At 40.9% G+C, this 19,920-nt stretch overlaps 4 protein-coding genes across 5 annotated transcripts in view; 1 reads left to right on the top strand and 3 right to left on the bottom strand.

Annotated features, from left to right (window-relative positions):
* The window catches only part of adam19b (ADAM metallopeptidase domain 19b), a 17,679-nt gene extending 12,457 nt beyond the window's left edge, over positions 1 to 5,222 (bottom strand). Inside the window, exons 1-3 of the mRNA XM_023419356.2 lie at positions 4,951 to 5,222; positions 4,546 to 4,658; positions 4,312 to 4,382 (exon numbers count right to left, since the gene is read on the bottom strand). Of these exons, the coding sequence (XP_023275124.1) occupies positions 4,312 to 4,382; positions 4,546 to 4,658; positions 4,951 to 5,062 (296 nt within the window). The 5' untranslated portion in view covers positions 5,063 to 5,222. The remainder of the gene's footprint in view (positions 1 to 4,311; positions 4,383 to 4,545; positions 4,659 to 4,950) is intronic.
* Positions 5,223 to 7,489: 2,267 nt separating this feature from the next.
* Positions 7,490 to 12,194, bottom strand: thg1l (tRNA-histidine guanylyltransferase 1-like). Of its 2 annotated transcripts, none has more exons than XM_087177398.1 (7): positions 11,738 to 12,194; positions 11,387 to 11,494; positions 11,089 to 11,265; positions 10,828 to 10,997; positions 10,642 to 10,730; positions 9,055 to 9,162; positions 7,490 to 7,886 (listed from the first exon to the last, which is right to left on the bottom strand). In XM_087177398.1, exons 2-7 carry the CDS (start codon positions 11,488 to 11,490, stop codon positions 7,725 to 7,727), a joined length of 810 nt encoding a protein of 269 aa, XP_087033524.1. In that variant the 5' UTR covers positions 11,491 to 11,494; positions 11,738 to 12,194; the 3' UTR covers positions 7,490 to 7,724. The 2 variants fall into 2 exon arrangements, with proteins under 2 accessions (XP_087033524.1, XP_023275112.1); XM_023419344.2 differs by having other exon boundaries at positions 11,387 to 11,587; positions 11,738 to 12,193.
* Positions 12,195 to 12,280: 86 nt separating this feature from the next.
* Positions 12,281 to 18,873, top strand: lsm11 (LSM11, U7 small nuclear RNA associated). Its single transcript, XM_023419343.2, has 4 exons — positions 12,281 to 13,002; positions 17,326 to 17,465; positions 17,582 to 17,665; positions 18,248 to 18,873. The coding sequence occupies exons 1-4, from the start codon at positions 12,546 to 12,548 to the stop codon at positions 18,593 to 18,595; spliced, it is 1,029 nt and encodes a 342-aa protein (XP_023275111.1). The 5' UTR covers positions 12,281 to 12,545; the 3' UTR covers positions 18,596 to 18,873.
* LOC111664658 (uncharacterized) lies at positions 13,656 to 15,688 on the bottom strand. The gene is made up of 5 exons (XM_087177397.1): positions 15,615 to 15,688; positions 15,386 to 15,504; positions 15,200 to 15,260; positions 14,990 to 15,084; positions 13,656 to 14,876 (listed from the first exon to the last, which is right to left on the bottom strand). The coding sequence occupies exons 2-5, from the start codon at positions 15,490 to 15,492 to the stop codon at positions 13,715 to 13,717; spliced, it is 1,425 nt and encodes a 474-aa protein (XP_087033523.1). The 5' UTR covers positions 15,493 to 15,504; positions 15,615 to 15,688; the 3' UTR covers positions 13,656 to 13,714.
* Positions 18,874 to 19,920: the final 1,047 nt, after the last annotated feature.

The following is a 19,920-nucleotide window of genomic DNA, read 5'->3' as shown; positions in this document are numbered from 1 at the left end:
TCATTCAGGACAAAGTCGATTCTGTTTCTGATTTCCTAAAGACCTTGAACTCAGTCTTAATCGCTGCAGCAACAGATAGAATAAACCGGTATGCTAACCTCATTGCCAAGCCTCGAGTCAACCATTATAAAACTCTGCACCAAGACTCTTGGAACACCGCAAACCCTTATGCCTAATTGCATTGTGGTAAACACTGCGACAGCTTTCAAATCAACACTGTGAAAACCTCTCTGCGACGGCAGGCGTTTGGATGTCCTCCAGCGTTCAGACAGACGCTGTGATTGAGCAGGGAAACACTGGCTGAATCAGGACTGTCTGGCAGCGAGGCTGAGACAAAGGCTTGGTTCAGCCTCAGAAGGAGAAAGACGGGATGGGGGAGTAATGCTAATGTACTTGGGAGATAGGGAAGCGGGGAGAGAGGAGAAGTAGATGTGGGGTAATGCATTAGGGTCAGTGGGTCGCATTCTCTCATAGTATCAGATGACATCACTGCACAAGAGTGGACGGAGGGAGGGGGGGAGGTGGCTGACACAAAGTTATAGTACCACTCAGCAATGGATGATTAAGAGGCTTTTATTGCACAGGGAGGCTAATGTTCTGTTGTGTGAGTGTTTCCCCAACACACACAATAACACTGGGGCCTAGATTTAGACATCTAAGCAGACAGGACTGCACCGTTGTGAGACTAAACACAGACACAAGGGCAACAAGGACAAGCAAATGCATCCCTCGCTCTGTGCTCCCCAGACCTGCAATCCATCAGGTCTGTGCTTTGAGTCGTGTTTGTGTTCTTTTGGGGAGCTGTGTGTGTCTGTGTGTGTCTGTGTGTGTCTGTGTGTGTCTGTGTGTGTCGCCTGTCTGCGTGTGGCCACAGTCTCCCAAACCCTAACCCGCGGAGAGCGTGTGGGAGATGTATATTTGTTCTAGAGCCCTGGGGAATATCAGATGAGGTGAGGGAAGCAAAGGAATGAGAAAAAATGGGGTGCTCGTTTTTAGGCTGGACAGTGGAAGACATATGAGGATAGTAGAAGAGAGGAGAGGAGGAACAATGATGGGTACATTTCCCAAGAGAGTGCTTAATTCAGGTTCATGCACTTAAGGGAGTGAAGCAAGGGCGTTAAACAGAAGAACGGAGAAAGTCATACAGAGGAGGAAGCAAGGCTGTCCACACGCACATAACTCATACCCAAACTGAACCCAACTGTCCCTACTTTCCTCTTTCCATGACTTTTGTCACCTCAACCCTTCTCCTCCTCTTCCAGTCCATCATTCACTTTCTTCCACTGTTTCCTCCTCTCACTCCATTTTTACATCCCCTTTCCAGTCCAATGAGTCAGCACACTCTACTCAGCCTCTGACTGGCTCTTAACCAAATCATCCCTCTACGAGCGCACCACTGCCTTTCATTAAGATAAAAGCTCAGGCAGTCACACAGACACCCACACTGTAGCACGTACAAACCACAAAAAGACACACACAAAGTGCACACACACACACGCACGCACACATTTCCAAGAATGACCGGGGAGGACATAAATGGACTGACTCTGGACTCCAGCCACAGGGAGTACTGATGCCTATAAAAATTCACAGCCATATTTATGCTTTGATTAAGTGATACATTAAGTGAGGGCCAGAAGACGTGGACTGGAATTAAAAGAGGGAGCGGGGAAAAAAAGAGATCAAAAATGCTGCAGGGGGATAAACGGAGAGATAAGATCAAGACAATCTCACAGCTAATTTGGGTTCTCCATTATCTGCTGACTGTCACAGTAACAGGGTCAATGAGGACACAAGGGAGTAGCCAGGACGCAGAGATGGACACTGGCAGCATTTTTTCCATGGCTTCTGACCAAACTCAGACATTGAGCTCCATGGAGAGTAAATGCTGTATGGGATTCTCTGTTAAGGCTTGGAAAGAGGGGAAACACTGGTGGGTGATGGGGTGAGGAGGTGAACCTTATTGTTCAATTTATAGATTTTCAGTGGATCCTCCCAGTGGCTTAGAAAACAACTCCACTCAAAATAATATGACAGTGCAGGCGTAAAAACGTAAACACAAATACTGTTGCTTTTCCTTATTCAGCACATTGGAACTTTATTAAGAAAGGTGTTATATACATTATTATTACATTCTTGTATTATTATTAACTTTGTATGATTGTGGAACAATCATTTTCATAAAATCCAAACTCCACATGAGACATTATGTTGAACAAAGATCAGTGAGCTACTAACCGAAAAAAAGACACATAATCCTCCCTGGAGATGTTTCGATATTCGATACTATTTTTCCTTCCTCATACCGATTCCAATACCTGAACTTGTGTATCGGCCGATCCCGAGTCTCAGTCCGATACCGGTGCATTAAAGAAAAATTAGCAGCTGTATGCTAACCCTGTATGGATGTGATGTGATTGTTATCATTGTTGTATGGCATGGCTCAGGTTAAACCCTTTATAAAACATGAACAGGTACATGAATGCCATGGAATCTTTCTTTTATTATCTAATTTGACTGTCAATCATAATAAAAAATAAATCTTGAAATAAATAACAATGTCTACTCTAGTTGTCCTAACACTAGTGTCACCCCTCGACATTAAAGCCTTGCATACTGTACACACTGTCTTTTCACTGGTTGGTTTTTCCTTGCAACACAAATTGCTGACTTTTTGCTAACAGCTACCATTACACATTTACAGGAAATCAATTTTTCTTCGCCAATCTAGAACAGTAGTTGCCATTGGCTGCGACCTTCTGTGTAAGCTACAGTTTTACAGCAGCAAAGAATTGACTTCAGGGAAAACTACTGTTTTATCTGGGTGTGAAACTATAAAGTGTATTAATACTTTACGTGGTATCGGATTGATGAGTAGATTTACTTACCAGAAACCTTTCGAATAGTAATATAGTATTGCAACAACTCCCTCTCCTCTCTCTAATAATTTTTGTACAGTCCGTAAGAGAATTGTTGCATGCATGTGTACAAGCATGAAAGGCTGAAACTTAAGCAAATGAAACACAAAATCACAGTGAGCAGTAAAGAGTATTTACACGGCTTTTCCAGGTCAATAAAGCTCTCAGACACAGTACATTAATTAATCAATACTTAGGATGTGGGATGTGTTTCTTTAATAGGAAACAGCGTCTGTTTTGTTGCCTTAAAATGTCTCATTTTGGTATCTGCCCTTCGTTTCACATCACTGCACTCTTGTTCTACAGTGTAGACTGGAGCATGAAGAAACACTCACGGCTTTGCTGTTCCAGGAAACAGTTGCACAAAAAATAATTTTCAAAATGTCATTTTCCTGCTCATCTTGATGTCAGAAATTCAAATGTTTTTCTACCACATTGTATTACCTCTTTCTTTAAATAATGATCATGATTATTTTTGTATCAGTTAAGACCACCTCTACCTCAGTTTAATGAACACAAAAGACTGTAAAAGTTTCATCAAATCTATCTCACATCAACTTTCATTTTCCTTGTCTCTGTCTCTCTCCTAACTACACATACGTACACAAACACTGTGTGTGATTGATGGAAATTCTTTGCCCAGGAGGAAATCTAACAGTGGGACCACCTGCTGTGGAGGGAGAGCAGGGGGGCAAATCCCTCAGGGCATGGTCAGTCAGACACAGTGGAGTCATGGTTTGTTAATGTGTGTGCCTTTGACTGAATGAGTGGCAGAGAGAGCAAACGTCTGATGGTAAAAATGGACTCCATTTCTAACGCTCGTAAAAGCTTCCCTTTCCATTTGTGCGCTGGCTCAAATCCAGAGGTGATAAACCACAGCTCTGTTGTCACCACTGACATCTCAAGAGCGGCAGTGCTCCCTGCCCTGCGATCACAATGTTCATTAAACTCAGAGATGCTCTGCTCCCTTCTTATCACCATCCCATTGTTACTGGACAGGAACCGCTCCATCAGATTACAGGATGTTAGGTGCAGAAACTCAAATCCTGTTACTTCTTGTTTGCCCAAGGCACACAGATCGGGTGTCAACCCTCTGTCGTCCAAAACCATCACCCTCCTTCCCTCCCTTCATCCCCCTCTCTGCAAACCGAAGGGGCACTGACCTTATAAATGTGTCTGTGACAGCTAACATCTGGTCAAATAAATGGAGCTTTGCCGGGGCGTCTTGTGGATGTCTACACATACACAGGCCAATGTTGATGCTCTAACTTGATTAAATCAGATGGGAATAATTTGGCCCAAGTAACGCCTCCTGTTTGTTGCCAGACATTTAACTTCTCTAATCGCATGTATAAAACACTGCAGTGTTGTAAACATTTTTCTAATCACTCACTCATTTTTCTCCAGGTGTATTCTGAGCTGCTGGCCCTCAGCTGAGATCAGAACCTCTGTCTCTGCAGGATGCTGGAAGGAAAGAAAAACAGATATAGCTCATCAGGTAACAGGATAGATATCACTAAACAAGATCTGACTTATATCAAGATTAAAATGTGTGCCTGTGTTTTGTAATCATTTTATGAGTCAAAGGGACAGAGAGAGAGAGTGGAAGAGAGAGAAACTGGCTCACCTCTTTGTTGGCAGACCTCCTGTGTCTGTGAGGATGCAGCCATATGGGATAAGTAATCTCATAACTCTGTACATGGTCAAGGATGCTCTTCAGTGAACCCTGCTTATTTCTTCCTGATGGAAAACAGAACAAAGTGTGGAGACATGGCAATGGACCATCTAAGAGGAAGGTTTAATTTTTTTTTCATTTGTGCATTGGATGACTCACTTTTAGCAAAATAAATAAATAAATAAATAAATAAAAATAATAAATAATAGCCTACTGCTGTTTACATTTTGCATAACCAACAAACAAACACGTGGTGACTGAATTTGAGACTGAATTTTTTCAACTAGCTGTTGCAAGACAGGTAGATATGCTTAACATACAATTTCGGTCACGGCTCGAATAAACAATCAGACTCACCATCATACACAGCGCCTGCAGCCACAACACAGTGGAAGAAAACGACTAAGAGACACACACACAGGGAGGACCGCGCGGCGTGAAGAGGAGGGGCACGTGCTCCTGGACGCATTCTAAATACAAACGGCTCCAAATGAATTCGCTGAACTGAGACATAAATGTGCGGTAAACGTGTCTGGGTGTTTCACATAAGATGGAGAAAACGCCGCCGGTGTGACATCGCGATAGGCCGCCGCCTCTCCCGCCGTTGCTGCTGCTGCTGCTGCTGCTGCTGCTGCTCCCTGAATGAGATATTTGGCTTCTTGCAGAGTCAAGGCGCTCTCTCATATTCAACCCCTCCCCTGCGTTACACGCTCAGGGAGAAGACGAGAGGTGAGCAAGACAATGAAGAAATTATGGATAAAAAGCAACTTAACATCGCGCTTATACTTGGTGAAGGAGCAATGCGCAGTTTTAGCCAAAATTGTCTATTTTTTGCTTTTAATTAATAATAACAATAAAGATTATCATTATAACCATGATAGTTAAATAATCATCATCCCACAGCAAAGCAGTTTTAAGTTGAAGGGGTTGTTAGAGGACAACCTGCAGTTTTTCATGTTATCACTATTTCTTAAAGTGATAGGTTACTCCAGTGATTTACTATTGCACTGTAAGGTTTGGGAAGTATGAAGCTACAGATAAAAGAAACAAGAGTTGGAATTTAAGCAGGAGAGTCTAAAACATCTTTATTTTGAATTACTAGTAAAGGGGCAAAGTTCCAAAAAATGCTGGATCTTACATTTCCCCTCATGCAACTAATTACTTTTTTCCCCCCTGGCCTGCCTGGTTAATACCAACAACTTTCTGACTCAATGCCTCCAGTTTGTAACAAAGGCTCTCTATTTTAAATGTGTGGTCTTTAAGCCCAAACCAAGATAACCCAGATGACATCAGTAGGGTTATCTCCTCAGGCTCCACCAGAGTCTTCACCACCTGAATATTACTGCCTGTGACTATTACATTTCAGTTAAATTTTGTAACATTGATGGAGTGCATTTTTGAATTCTGTTTCAGTATAAAATGAGAAATGAGAATGAAAAAACAGAAGAATTTCATGTTACTGTGTTCATATATTATTTCAAGATGGCTATCCCAACTGTTAGCCTTGTAGTTGACACAATTTAAATTGCCTTAAATATCTACTCTTGCTATATTGAGTTATTGGAGCGGCTCCTTAGCAAGTGAAAACATATGCTATCATTTTAAATTTACTGAGTCGATTGTAGTTGTGTACAGTGGATTTTATTTTGCTGTAACTGCTAACAACAGTCATGTTAGCACCAATTTGTTGACAGTTCAGTGTTTTTTTTTTTTTTTCCCCCATGTGGGGGAAAAAAAGAGGCAATAAAGTACAATTCTTGTGAGGTAGTGTGGATTATTTCATCTACATTTTCCAACCAGTATGCCTATAGGCCTAATTATAGGCCCTGCATGTAAATACATGTTCTCTTTAAATAACAGCACAACTGCCACATGCTCTGGTTTCTACCATTTCTCCTCCTCCATGAAGCCATATGTTGAGTCACTGTAAGAGCTGAGTTTGGCAGTGGCCCAAGAGAATGGATCTAAGGAGAAAGCTGGTTTATGTCATCAACATAAGAGCCACCTCTGTTATTATAAAAGCGTTTTTGTACATCTACTCATTATAGAGGTCTGATTAAAACAAACAGACCTATATTAATGTATTTGATTCTGCATGCCAATAGAAGGAGTTGAATCCTGGTTACATAAAGTACGGTACATGCTTTTAACAAGGTCACAGAACCAAAAATACAGCTCTAGCACCCGCCAGTAACCTACTACAGTAACAAAATACAGTACCACGTCTAGCTTCCAGCAGCCATTCATACTGAGCCGGTCATTTATAAGTGTGATGATAAATGTGCCAGAGAGCACATGTCAGAAGGATAGAGTGTACACAGGGTGTGTGAGGTATTCTTAGCACTGATGACAGTGCAGGCCGATGAATCCATTCACATCTCTAAATGGTGTCCTGGCTGCAAGACAAGGCCACTCGTTACTGCAGAGGTATTCGTTTCTGCTTTACTCTGTTTATTTCTACCTGAGATAAGCTCTTACTTTATCTCATTATAAACTGTAAGTAATATTGAACATTTTGCAGACAGGCTTCCTGAATCATTAAAATTAATGCTATGGGAGCTCTAATCCCTGAAAAAAATTAAATGATAGCTGAGATTCAAAACGCCCACACCAAGAAGAAACCCCCTCAGCAGAAAAGCCAGAGGAGAGGAATCATGCTAAACACACAGAAAGATCAAGTAATGGTAGTATTTTAAATGCCATTCGTGATATCAAATTAGGATAATTTTTTGAAAGCAACTTTAGACAATTCACTGGACTAGGCTGGAGATGAGTGTGTGGATGTCTGTGTCAGTGTGGGATTGTTGTGCATGTGCATACAAAAGATTATGAAATCATCTGCTTCCCTCTGAACATGACAGACATCAACATGCAATTTAAGCAGATAACTTCTTACTTTAAGGGAAGATTATGAGAGAAGTTTAATACATGAACATAAGTAACTGTACAAAGTCAATCATCAAAGGCTTCAGTCTCAGAAAAAGCTCTTTCAAAGCTTTCACAGGTACTTAACGTCATGGGTGACATCAAGCTGTGGCTGTCCCCCAAGAGTCACTGCTAATATGGGTCCACTTCAACCATTCTGGCCAGACTGATTTCTGAGTCATGCTCCTCCATCAGGAGTGGAGCTGTTAGCAGTTGTCATCTTCCAGGATGTCTGGGTGTTCTTCCCAGAACTGGTCTCCTATAATGTCGCAGTGGTAGGCCTGCACCCTTCTCCTGCTGCGAATCACGGGTACGTGCTTCTCCTCTTCATGTGGAGGCTTCATGCGTTTAGTGACAGTTTCATTTCGCTGGAGAATGAGGAATACGATTAGTACAATTAAAGCAGGAGTGCAGGACCTACATATAAATATATCTATATGATGACGTATAAATGAACTTCCATTATATTCAGGCCATTGCCAAACAAATTCACAAAGTGCCGATTAAGCCCATCAGCTGCAGTTAAATCTTTCTGTATTTTGCCGTATACTGGAGTTTTGAATCTGGTGCCTGTGGAGACATTCCTGCACTGGCCCCCCGGTAGTGATGGCTTTTACATCCACCGACAGTGATTGATTCACCAGAGCTGAAGAGGGGAACGACCATAGCGACAGAGATGGCGAAGGCTACAGCAACTAGGAGTATGGTGGAGCCTATAGAAGAAAACCGTAGGAAGCGTCCAAGAAAAGTATCTGATGCTCCAGACAAAGAAGAAACTCAGAGTTCAGAGGAAGGATTACAGTCTAAAAAAAAGAGAGTTATCAATTGCGAAGACCAACACAGATTACCATTGGTGTGACTTTTCCTCATTGTGTAATTGAGACAAATGTTCTGCACTGCAGGTTTAAAGGTAAGGGAAAGGAATTTTTCAACATCTCGGGAAATGTGCTGTTGAGTTAAATGAGAAGAGTGATACCACACTACACCAAGGCCAATAAACGGTTCCAGGATATAACAGAAAGTCATTACTTATGCTTTGTTTAACTTTACAGATGCTGGTAGGTGTAGGTGCAAGTGCAGTATGAGCAGGGACCTGTTGAAAAGTCTACCTGTATTTAAGGGCACTCTCAAAGTGGTCACAGAAAATTCAGCGTTCTAAATGTCAAGTTTTGGTTTCACACAAAACTGCTTGTGATTTCCTGCTGACATTTGTCAAGCAAACAGGAAGAAACCCCTAAACTACAAGAAAAAGAGACAAATTCTCCACAAAACAGCAGCCAAAGTTATGTAAGGAACATGCATCCCCCTTTACTAAAAATCCTACATGTCCGGACACAAAAGACATGTCAGGAACAATGTAAGACATCGCTGACCAAAGTGGAAATAGGTGACACGGGTGAGGTAGAAGCAGCTACAATAAAGGAATAGAAAAGCTGTATTCACACATTGAAAACCAAACGTATCTATGAGAGAAGAGTTTTTATGTCAATTTCTATGTAATAATTGTGCAGACTCAAACTGTTTGAAATAGCACACCTTTTCCCAGATGAGAGTGGTGCCTTTCCTGTGGAGGGCAGATTCATTGTTGTAGTTGATGTCAAATTCTGAAAACAGGATCTCATTTTTATCTGCAGCTAATGTTCCCTGAAAAGAGGAAAAACACAAAGTTAGCATTCAAGTACTAGAGGTGTAAACAAAAATGAACTCAAATGATATGTCTCACTGGACGCGCAGAGTACAACTTCCTAAAATTAAGCTCCACCAACAAAACAGCTACTTTTCCAAAGAATTGTTTTTTAAGTGATAAAGGAACTGGGTAGCACAAAAGTTTGATGGGCTGTGAATGACTCATGTTGGCCAAACAAGCTGCCAGTACAAACATTTCCACAACTCGTCAGCTGTCATCACATCATCTGAGTTTCTCACTCCAGCCCACTGTAGAGTGAAGACTCTTCCAGGGAACAGCTGTGTCAGTCGGTGGCAGCTGCTGCCACCAACAGTGACAGCACTGATGATGTGCTATGGAAAGATGTTACTTCTTCTGTTTAATTTCATCACCAAAAAGAAACAGTGAAGTAATTTGTGGTGTTGCAAACCACAGAGTATGTGTTCATCTCTATTAAGAATAAAAAGAAGAAGAGAACAATGTGGTGACCATGGTGACCACTACACACAAATACATAGCAAAACAAATTCTTGTATTACAGACAGTTACCAACAACCTTTATAGAAGTGTGGGCGGCCCAGTAGCTCACCTGGTAGAGCGCGTACAATGAAGGTTCGAATCTTACCCGTGACCCTTTACTGCATGTCATGCCCTCTCTCTCTCCATGACTCTCCTGTCTCTCTCTCACTATCACTATCAGAAATAAAAGGCCCTAAAAACAACTCTTTTCTTTTTTTTTTTTTTAATGAAAGAATTTCTTTTCACAATCCCAAAATAATTCATACAACATAGTTTTTATTAGCTGATTATATTTTCCATTAATCAACTAATTATTTAGTCTGACAAAGTGCCTAATATAAAGATTACTGTTTATCAAACCTTAAAAGAAAAAGCTTGCTAAATATTTTTGCAAGCTGAACATAAAAATGTTTGGTCTATTTACTTGATAAATACCTTTAACAATTAGCTCTGTCATTGATTAGTTTTCCTTACAATGACAAATCAACTAATTCCTTCAACAGTAATGGAAACCAAAAACTAATCACTATTAGAAAATTCGTATGCTGACGTACTGTCTTTAATCTGTGACTGAGGCATTCACTTAGTGAGTTAGAGAGGTGGAGAGTTTCATTTTCGTGGAGACATGACATCCTATGAATGACCTTTTGCATATGTGCTGTTGACCAACAGTATTACGTCTTAATTTACCTGAAGCCCAATTAAAACTTTCCATATCCGCGAGGGGTTCGCAGGTCGCAAATGTCATTGTCATGTTTTTTAAGATATTGTATTATTTTCCTTTTATTCTTACTTTGTTATTTATAGAAATGAAACGGGAGTAACAATAAAAAGTAGTGCTATTGACCTTTTGCATTATTATAACATACAGTACAATTGCATAAACACATGCATTTGTGTCAATATACACAACATTTTTAGATTGTGTTTGTTCTCACCTTTAGGCGATCCTCTGCCTGAGCTGTGGTGAGTCCTGCCCTCTGTACTAACGTCCAAAACACTGTGTTGTACAGATTATTTATGTGACCTGAAAGACACAAAAACGTGAGTAGAGTCTGACATATTTTACCCTCAACAGTCAAATGTGTGATTTGTAAAACAGGTAGGGCACTGTATGTACTCACAATCTGCTTGCCTCCAGCTGAGGTAATCTCTAAGGTTACGGTTACTAGGATACAGGATCACACGTCCGTCAAAGCTTGGCGGGTACAGGATGGGCTGATCCCCGAAAAACTCCTTCCAGTAAAAGACATATGAGGAGGAGAACTGTGAGGCCACGTGGGTCATGAGCTTACTGCCAGAAGAGAAAGCAGGAGTAATGAAGTCAGGCAAGATGCAGCAAGACATGAAAAGCATGTGTGAGAATGCCATTCCTCTCCTCCTACCTGGCTCTCCTCTTAAACCAAGTGGAGCTCCTCTTGAAAACAAAGCTGAACTCGTCACTTTGACCATAAGCTATGGCAATATCCTCCAGTTCCTCCATCACAGAGTGTGCACTCCTGCTCATCAAGCCCAAGGCTCTGTTATCATTTGGCTTTGTAAACTGGTGCTGCTCTGCAAACCTGCCAGAAAATGCAAGAGAAAAAACACACAATTGCATGGTTTCAAATTGTACATCAATCTGCTGCAAAACCACCCTTGTTCACAGAGATGGTAAATGTGTCGCTTGAGAAGGAAACTGACCTGTGAAAATTTCGACCATCCAGCCTCACAACTATGTAGCAGTTTCGTAGACAAGTGTCATCTGTCTCAAAGTTGCGGACATACTCAAACTTGCTCTTTGCCATATTGCTGGAGGTAAAAACACGGGCCAATGGTATAACAACACAAGACCTCACACGTCCAACAAATCTGCTGACCTTTCCAGTTAGCATGAGGGTGCTCCTGAAATCAAAATCCATAAGCAATAGTGGTAAAATTTCTACCAAAATAGCATTTTTATATCAAAGATATTATAAACAGATCCAACTCATGACGGGATAACTAATATTACATGTTCTTTCCCCCCATTATAACATAAGCGTTAGTACTTACACTTGGATGTCACAGAGTGTAAGTCCTCTGCACCTTCAGTAAGCACAAGTTGGCTATTTCTGGAAAACACGTTTACTTCATACGCTTATATCTGGCTATTTTGTTAGTTACACAAACACCAACATTTGATGTAGTATTATAATAAAGCTGTGTTATTAATTGATATGAATATATTCGAAAACAGCCATCATCTCACACTACACACGTTGACTTGTCCGTCAATTAACTCTGTCGTAGTGGTGCAGCAACACAACGAACAGAAGTTCCGGAGCAAAGCCTGGAAATAATAATTAACAATTAACTGGAAACAAACAGCGCATTGTTCTCGGATGTCTGCTCGCCTACTTTAAAAACCCATCCGACGTCATATGTCAATTTATTATTGTGCTGCTGCGTAAGATAATCCATTAAAGCAAACAGATTTTCATCGAAGCGATCAAACAATTATCTGTGTTTCAACGCCATCTTGTGGTAAAAAGGGAAGAGTACAATCAAAGATCGTGTATGAGTAACAGTTTAGAGAAACGCCTCTTGCAGCATTTGTAGGGCAGTTGCAGGTTAAGCTCTTTTTGAAGAGTGGATTTTTGTGGATTTTTTTGTGTTTTTGAGGATATCTGTTTTTACAAAAAAGAACATCAATATTAAGAGTATATGGGACCAAAATGCAACATTAGACAGTTAGACTCTGGTATGTGACGTCTAGCGTCTCTTCAAATAGGTGCAGAGTGATACCTCAAACTCAACCGACAACAACAAACTTCCCAGGATTCCTTGCTTCACCGTGTGTTCGTCTGCGGTTGTTTCAAACATGGAGGAGAGGGAAAGAAAAAGTGTAAAATCAGACAGCAAAGAGAAGGTGCCAGCAGCCGGTACAAGTACAGCACCAGTGCCGGAGCACGAGCCGGAGGCAGACAGTAAAGATGGGGACGATGACGCAGATAAAATAGATGTCTGCTCTGAGAACTTTGACCCCCTCTTAGCCTTATACTCTCCGACTGTACCGCTTCCTTTTCCAAACATCAAATGTTTTAACAATGTGGCAGAATACGAGAGCTTTCTGAGGGGTGGCCGGGGCAGGGCCAAGCCGGAAAATGTGGAGAAGAAACGGTTCAAGGCGATGAAAGGGGTCGCGGACCCGGAGCGCATCGAGAGGCTGAAGAAGCTCATGGTGAATAACCCGCCGTCAGAGGGAGGGGAGAGCAGCGGCACGCCGCGGAGCAGGAGGCGGCAGAAGCCCCAGAAAAATGTCCTGACAAGGATGCCCTGTAGGTTCAATACCCACTACATCACTGCTTCATATGGTGCAGCTTAGTTGTGTTGAAGTGTGTAGGAATATTTTGGATTTGTTTGCGAGCCTGCGATAAACTGAAATATTTTTTAAAAGCTTCAGATATTAGTAATTGCAGATATATAGGTATTAATGCATCAGTCGATAAGTTACAACAACTTTCAGTTTAAAATTGACGGCATCATATAGTTTCAGCAAAAAAATAAAAAGGTTAATTTCCAACTGCAAAACATCCCACTTAGTACGTATTTTGGTCACAATTTTGTAAATTGAAGGGCTACTTATCCACAATGTTTGTTTTTGCTTGAAATATTATAGGCTAGTGCAAATGAAGGTGACAAATTACCAGAAAAACTGATAGGAAGTGCCCTTGTTATGTTTTTGGCCACCACAAACTGCCAACATGTCATCCCAAAGTTTCTCATGGGTATTGTACTGGTTTGAGCTCTGATTAACATTAATTAAATGATTAACATCATTTTCATACTCATCAACCCATTCAGTGACCCCTTGTGCCCTGTATGGAAGCATCTGCATTCAATTGTGAATGTAAAAAATATTCCACATTCCAAATCAGTGTTCATACTTTAAACAGTAGAGTATTTAAACAATTTGACACAACCACAATAATTTTATGTTATAATTTGAATTTATTTATTAAATACAACACATTTAATACATCACAACAGTTAATCAGTTTTTTTGTCTGTGAATAGAAAACAACACCACAGTGGTCGAAGGAAGTCGAGAAAGCTTGTCTCTCTGTTGTTCGTAGACGTGACCTCTGAGTCGCCTGTTGCGATCACCACATGTTCAAGAGGAACTGGTGCAACTCGAACAACAGCAATGTCTGGTTCAATGAAGGGTTTGGGGTCCTCCACCCAGCTGGGTTCTCCCCTGCTCTCCTCTCTGGCCTGAACCTTGAATGCAGGTTCAACAGGTTGTGCCAGTAGTTTTTTAACCACAGCAGTGTCTGGTTCAGTTGAGGGTTTGGGGTCTTTCACCTGGCTGTGTTCTTCAATGACATCCTCCCTGCTCTGAACCTTGGATGCAGGTTCAGCAGGGGCTGTGATCACAGCAGAGTCTGGTGTTTTAGAGAATTTGACGTCCTTTTCCAGGCTGGGTTCTCCACTGCTATCCTCTCTGGCGTGAACCTTGGTAGTAGGTTCAGCAGGGTGTGACAGTAGAGTTTTAACTGCAGCAGTGTCTAGTTCAATTGAGGATTTGGGGTCTTTGTCCAGGCTGGGTTCTCCACTACCATCCTCTCTGGCGTGAACCTTGGTTGCAGGTTCAGCAGGGTATGACAGTAGAGTTTCAACCACAGCAGAGATTATATCTGGACTGGGTGTTTGCTGCTCCTCAGAAGTGGTGGCTGGAGATTCAGCCGCAGGTGTCAGATGAGCCGGCACTTTGGGGCTCTGGGGCCGAAACATCTCACAAATCTGTTCTGCGGCGACATCAGCGATTTTACTCAGGAGCACTGGTGCAAAGTTCTTGATCCTGTTCACCAGGATATCGTGTGGGTACATCTGCCTGATCTCTGTTAGGATAGACAGGACCATGTCATCCCTCATGGAGCGGGAGAAGTTGGCCTGATGTCCCATAGTGGTGAGAGCACTGGAGACACGGTCCAAAGTGGCCTTTGCAACCCCAACAGACAGTTTGCTGAGCAGCTGGGAAGGCATGTTTAAGAGGGCGCGAGGGGGAAGCACCCAGAAGCCCTGCAGGACTCTGGGAACCACCTCCATCACCACCTCCTGTGGAGAGAGCACTTTAGAGCTGGATGCCTCCTGCTGTCTCTGTCTCAGGATCTTGGCATAGTCTTTTGCCATACTGAGGACCTTAGGATGTCTGTGGGTTACAGTCAATGAAAATACATTTTAAAACCCTTCAGAATATCACAGACATATTAAAACCAATGTAGTTCAGCTGTTAATAGATAATGTGTGTCTAATGTGACTCACTGAAAATTAGGGGGTATGGCCTCTGGGGACTTGAGGAGCATTTTGGCCTCAAACTCAACATCCCTCATTTTATTGCTGACGTTCATTGCCCACAACTGGAACAACAAATTAGGTATATAGTCCAGTTATTTCATATTTAGAGATTAAAATCAACATAATAAAACAAATCATTCCAATCTAATTCAAGTGGTCTTGGGATTCTTGTCTTACCAGCATCAGAAGAGGCCTGGCTTCGTCCTCATCGAAATCCTCCAGCTCAAACGCCCAAAGACTTCAAACAGAAACAAAACAGAAGCATTATCTTTACTGTTACACTTCACTGTAGACAGATTGGTGTGACATGAGAAGAGTTCAAGGTGTAGTGGTGGACTGTGTGTTTGTGTGTCAGTAACTCACCGTTCTCTCAGCGTATTTCTGCTCCTCTCCAGAATGAGATCAATCATGTCTTCAGCAGTCACCTGAGATGGGATCTGGTTTTTCTGCTGAAGCTTTAGGAGTTCCATCAACAAAGCAATCTGAAAAACACCAAGGAGATATGTCATCTTTAAGTATGACAAGACAAAGTTTATCAGGATTTACCTGGCATTTTGTGTTGGTGTGGGCTTTGAAGGATAGTAGTTCTTACCTGAGACTTGTAGCTCTTTATATGCCAGCAGAGCTGCAGAGCGCGATCATAGATGGTTGTATCAAACAACACCTTTAAACAAAAGAAGATAATGTTAGTTTTTTTAAGATGTTTAAAATCTGCAGTAAAAACCAAACACTCTCAAGAAGGATGCAGCCCTCTTAATTGGGCCTCTGACATACCCTGATGGGTCTGTAGATTCCTCTGCTTCCTTCAAGAAACTCCATATTTAGTTTCTGTATATCACAATACAGAACAAACAGAACAAACAAAACTTTCAAAGCAGCAACTAAAATTTCACAAAGATAAGTTTGACGATAGGGCTGAGAATACAACTTGGTTGCTCTTCCTGGCACAAATGAACAGAGTGAGCTCAGGGTGAAGAGTTTGCAGGTTTTGATGTAGAATGCTGGTTGTTGTGTCACAGTCTAACTGTTCTAGAGCTCAACTGCTGATGTCACACAGTCTGCCAGGTCCCCATGGAAACGCTTTTAATTAAGTATAAACTGTAAAACCACTTTTAAAACACTACTGTGAAGTGATGCATATATAATACTGTATATAAAATGCTTCAACCCCATTAATTACATGCCCAGGTTGTATACCCAGCTAAATCCACTGCTCTATTGCAGTAAAGGATAAGGCTGATGATGGTATGTATTTTTATAATTGTCAACAAATACCCATGAAAACACCAAAACCAAAAGCCCCGCATTTCTTGGAATGACATGAACAGTTTTCTAAAATCATAACATGTGTTGTGGTTGATCTGGTCTGAGGGTACTGACAGCTGGAGGCTCTGCAGCATCTGTAATTGATTCCTCTCTGAATCAATGAAATGATCAGAGATGATCTTGGCATTAGGGATGTAATGTCTAAACTATCATGCAACAAGCTTTTCTTTAAGAGCTGCTGGCACAGTGAGAAATCAATAGAGGCTCTGCGGGCCAGCAGGAAAAGAAAGAGCCACCACCAATATTCTCTTTTGAAGCTTAATATATAATACTGATACATCTATGACATAATTAACCTTTCAACATGTTAAAGTAGCCATAAAAGTAAAATCAGCTGCTACATTTATTCTGTGTATTGATTACCTTTCATTTATTTTACTATACATTGTACATTATGTACGTTTTGCTGATAATACTCCTGTTCTTTTACATTTACTTTTAATGCAGCATCTTTACTTATAACTGAATATTTTGGCTTTGTGATATTACCATATTTACTGAAAGTAAAGACTCTAAATATGTCCTGTTACAAAACAATATGTGGACATTGTACACAGAGCCTGTTTCTGGGTAATTTATTATTGCTAGCTTATTATGGGTAATATTTTGGGTAACCATTTAGTACTACTTGTGCAGTTAAAATTATATTCTGTACCACTATTTGTAGCCATAAAAGTAAAATTAGCTGTTACATAGTAGAACATTTACTTGTTTACATTTATTATTATTAGTAGTATTTTGGCTTTGTGATATTACCATATTTACTGAAAATAAAGGCTCTAAATACGTCCTGTTACAAAACAATATGTAGGCATTATACACACTTTTTACTTTTTAGACAGAGCCTGTTTCTGGGTAATTTATTATTGCTAACCTTTCATGGGTAATATATGAGTAATACTTTAGCAGTTAGAATTTTATCCTGTACCAGTATTTGTGGATTTGCACAAAGTAGATTGTGTTTTATGTGTCCTCAGTGTGTAAAGGGAGTCCTTTGGGTGAGCTGTATCGATGCGTTGAGGAGAGGATAAGGGTCAAAGTTCACATCAGGACCTTCAAGGGACTGAGGGGAGTGTGCTCTGGCTTCGTCGTGGCCTTCGACAAGTTCTGGAACATGGTGAGCGCTTTCCCACCTGCATTTTCTCATTGTACTTTTGACTTGACAGCTGCCATGTGCATGAATGTGATGTCTTTATATTGGCCTTTCACCTTTTGTTTCTGTTTCTCTGTCAGGCGATGGTAGATGTAGATGAGACATACAGAGAGCCTCTGCTTGGAGAGGCACTCTACCATGAGAAAGCCCTCACCATTACACGGGTATGTGCTAGTTTTCACTGTTTTTTTGACCCAAATATGTTTCCTACTTAGTACTAATTAAAGTTATAATCCTTTAGTTGATTGAAATTGTCAGCAGCAGCATCTCATCTTAACTATGATGCTCCTTTTTGTTCCATTACTCCTGCAGTAAATAAACTGATCCGCTGTCAAAAAAGCACAGAAAGTGAGCATGTCTTGTTTTGTAGGCACCTTTTTGATTAAAGGTCCAGGTCGGTGATGGCCACGGTGATACTGTATTTCCTGTGCTTATCAATAAAAGCCATCCTGTGTTCTGCCAGTGAACACTTTCACTGTGAAGCAGCAGCGGTTGGAAATGTTGGGTTTGCATGATCTCAATAGCTCTGATATGATAAGCAGAGTGAGCAGTGAACAGTGAGGATGACAGGAAAGGAATGGCAGACCCCACCCCAACAATGATAACTACTATATAGAGAAGTAATTACTGAATGTAAATACGTTGAATGACTATGGTGCAGAAGATAAATAGTATAAAAAATGGGGTTTGATTTGATGATGATAGTTTTATCCACAGATGTTAATGTAACTAAAATCTTTGTGCAGCTCTTTGAGAAGCTAAAGCTCCAGGAAAGCTCAGGAGGTGATGAGCCAGCGAAGAAGCACGAAGCCCAGGAACAAGCCAGCAAGCGTCAGCCTGTAAACCCCAAAGCTACTCGAACAAGCCGGTCTTCTCACCCTACCACCAGCAGAGGGGAGAGAAGGACAGAGTCCATGTCGTCGGATGCTGTTAAAACCACACAGGATAAACACAAAGTCTCGCTAAAGGCCCAGGGCTCAGAGGCCTGTCATAAGAACAACTCCCAGCCGTACGGCAAAGTCCATACACGCCACATCAACCAGCTTTTCATTCGGGGTGAGAACGTTGTCCTGGTTAACCTACAGCCAATCTGATTCTTGTCTCCTGTTTGATACTTTTGAACAAAACATTGTATTTTCAACAAACATCAGCTACAACTACATTTGAATTAGAAATTTCATTTCATGTTGAACATCTGAAATAATAGATGTGTGTATGAAGAGAGATCTCTGTGATTAGATTGTGATTGAATTAGATTCGGAAGAATCAAACAAGGATTACTGTTATATCATATTGATATGGAGGTTTTTCTCTGCCCACCAGAGATATCGTCTTGATTTTGAGAAATAAAAGCTTCTCAGTTCTAATTATAGTAATTTCTTGTCTTGCTTTTTTGTGTGTCAGCCACTAAAGAAAATTTATTTTGACACTCCTCTGCCACAGCATTAATAACCGTGTCTGTGTTATGGTTATTACCCAGCAGGTGGCAGCATAAACACATTAGTACCATCTGCAAGGCCATTGTCTCAAAGAGCTTGTCCCTTTATGTTGCTTTTCCCGTTAGTTTGAGCAGGAATGACAGCGCAGTCTCAGCGGACTTCATAAATGCATTATGAATAATTGAGTTTGTGAAGCTAGAGATTGCAGATGGCACTCAAAAGCTGTCATTTGTCTTGACGTCTCAGATTGCTTTTACTCTTTAATGGGCACATTACCCATAAAAGCACAATTTACTGCATCTCGTGGAAATTTTAAAGATGTTGGTTTTTTTTCTTTTTAAATGGCAGGGGTTACTTTTGGATGATGAGTGGCACAGAACGATTGTATGTTGCGATAATGTTCCCGGTCCTGCGTCAAGAGTTTGAGTTATACCTTCTTATTCTAGTTTCTCTTCATTTGACTTCAGAGTTTAATTGACCCTCTTTTTATATATGTTATGCCATAAATAGGACAAATTCTATCAGTAGCTGAACTGTTGTTCATCTATATACTGTTACTTTTCATATAATGTATCAGAATATTATTAGTATAGCCCATTTACCAGTCCTCTCCTGAGAGTGAAAATGGGGTCAATTGTTTAATGCAAGCCGTGTTTTAGTCGTGTTTGTCACACCAGTGTGTTCTAACAAACCTCGATACAATATGAGAAGGTCAGAGCACTGGTGGTAACGAGAAGGGCTTCAATTAGACTACGCTATTTGACCTTATTCCAGTAGTGCTACTTCAGTTCACTTTTACTCTGTAATCTGTCAATAATGTCTTAATTTGATCTAGTTTCCGGTCTTGTGTTACCTGCACTGTGATGCAGTCGGCAGTAGAAATCTATGGATTTGATGCTCAGCATACAAATATTTATGTATTGTTAGAGTTTACATTCCCTGTACTTGTTTTCTTGGCGTTATTAATATAATCTATGAAT

This window comes from Seriola lalandi, unplaced genomic scaffold, assembly GCF_002814215.2.
Source record: "Seriola lalandi dorsalis isolate HSWRI2012SDOR001 ecotype SW California unplaced genomic scaffold, Sedor1 jcf7180002054598, whole genome shotgun sequence".
NCBI classification, from domain to species: Eukaryota; Metazoa; Chordata; class Actinopteri; order Carangiformes; family Carangidae; genus Seriola; species Seriola lalandi.
This window is presented reverse-complemented; position numbering and strand designations above follow the sequence as displayed.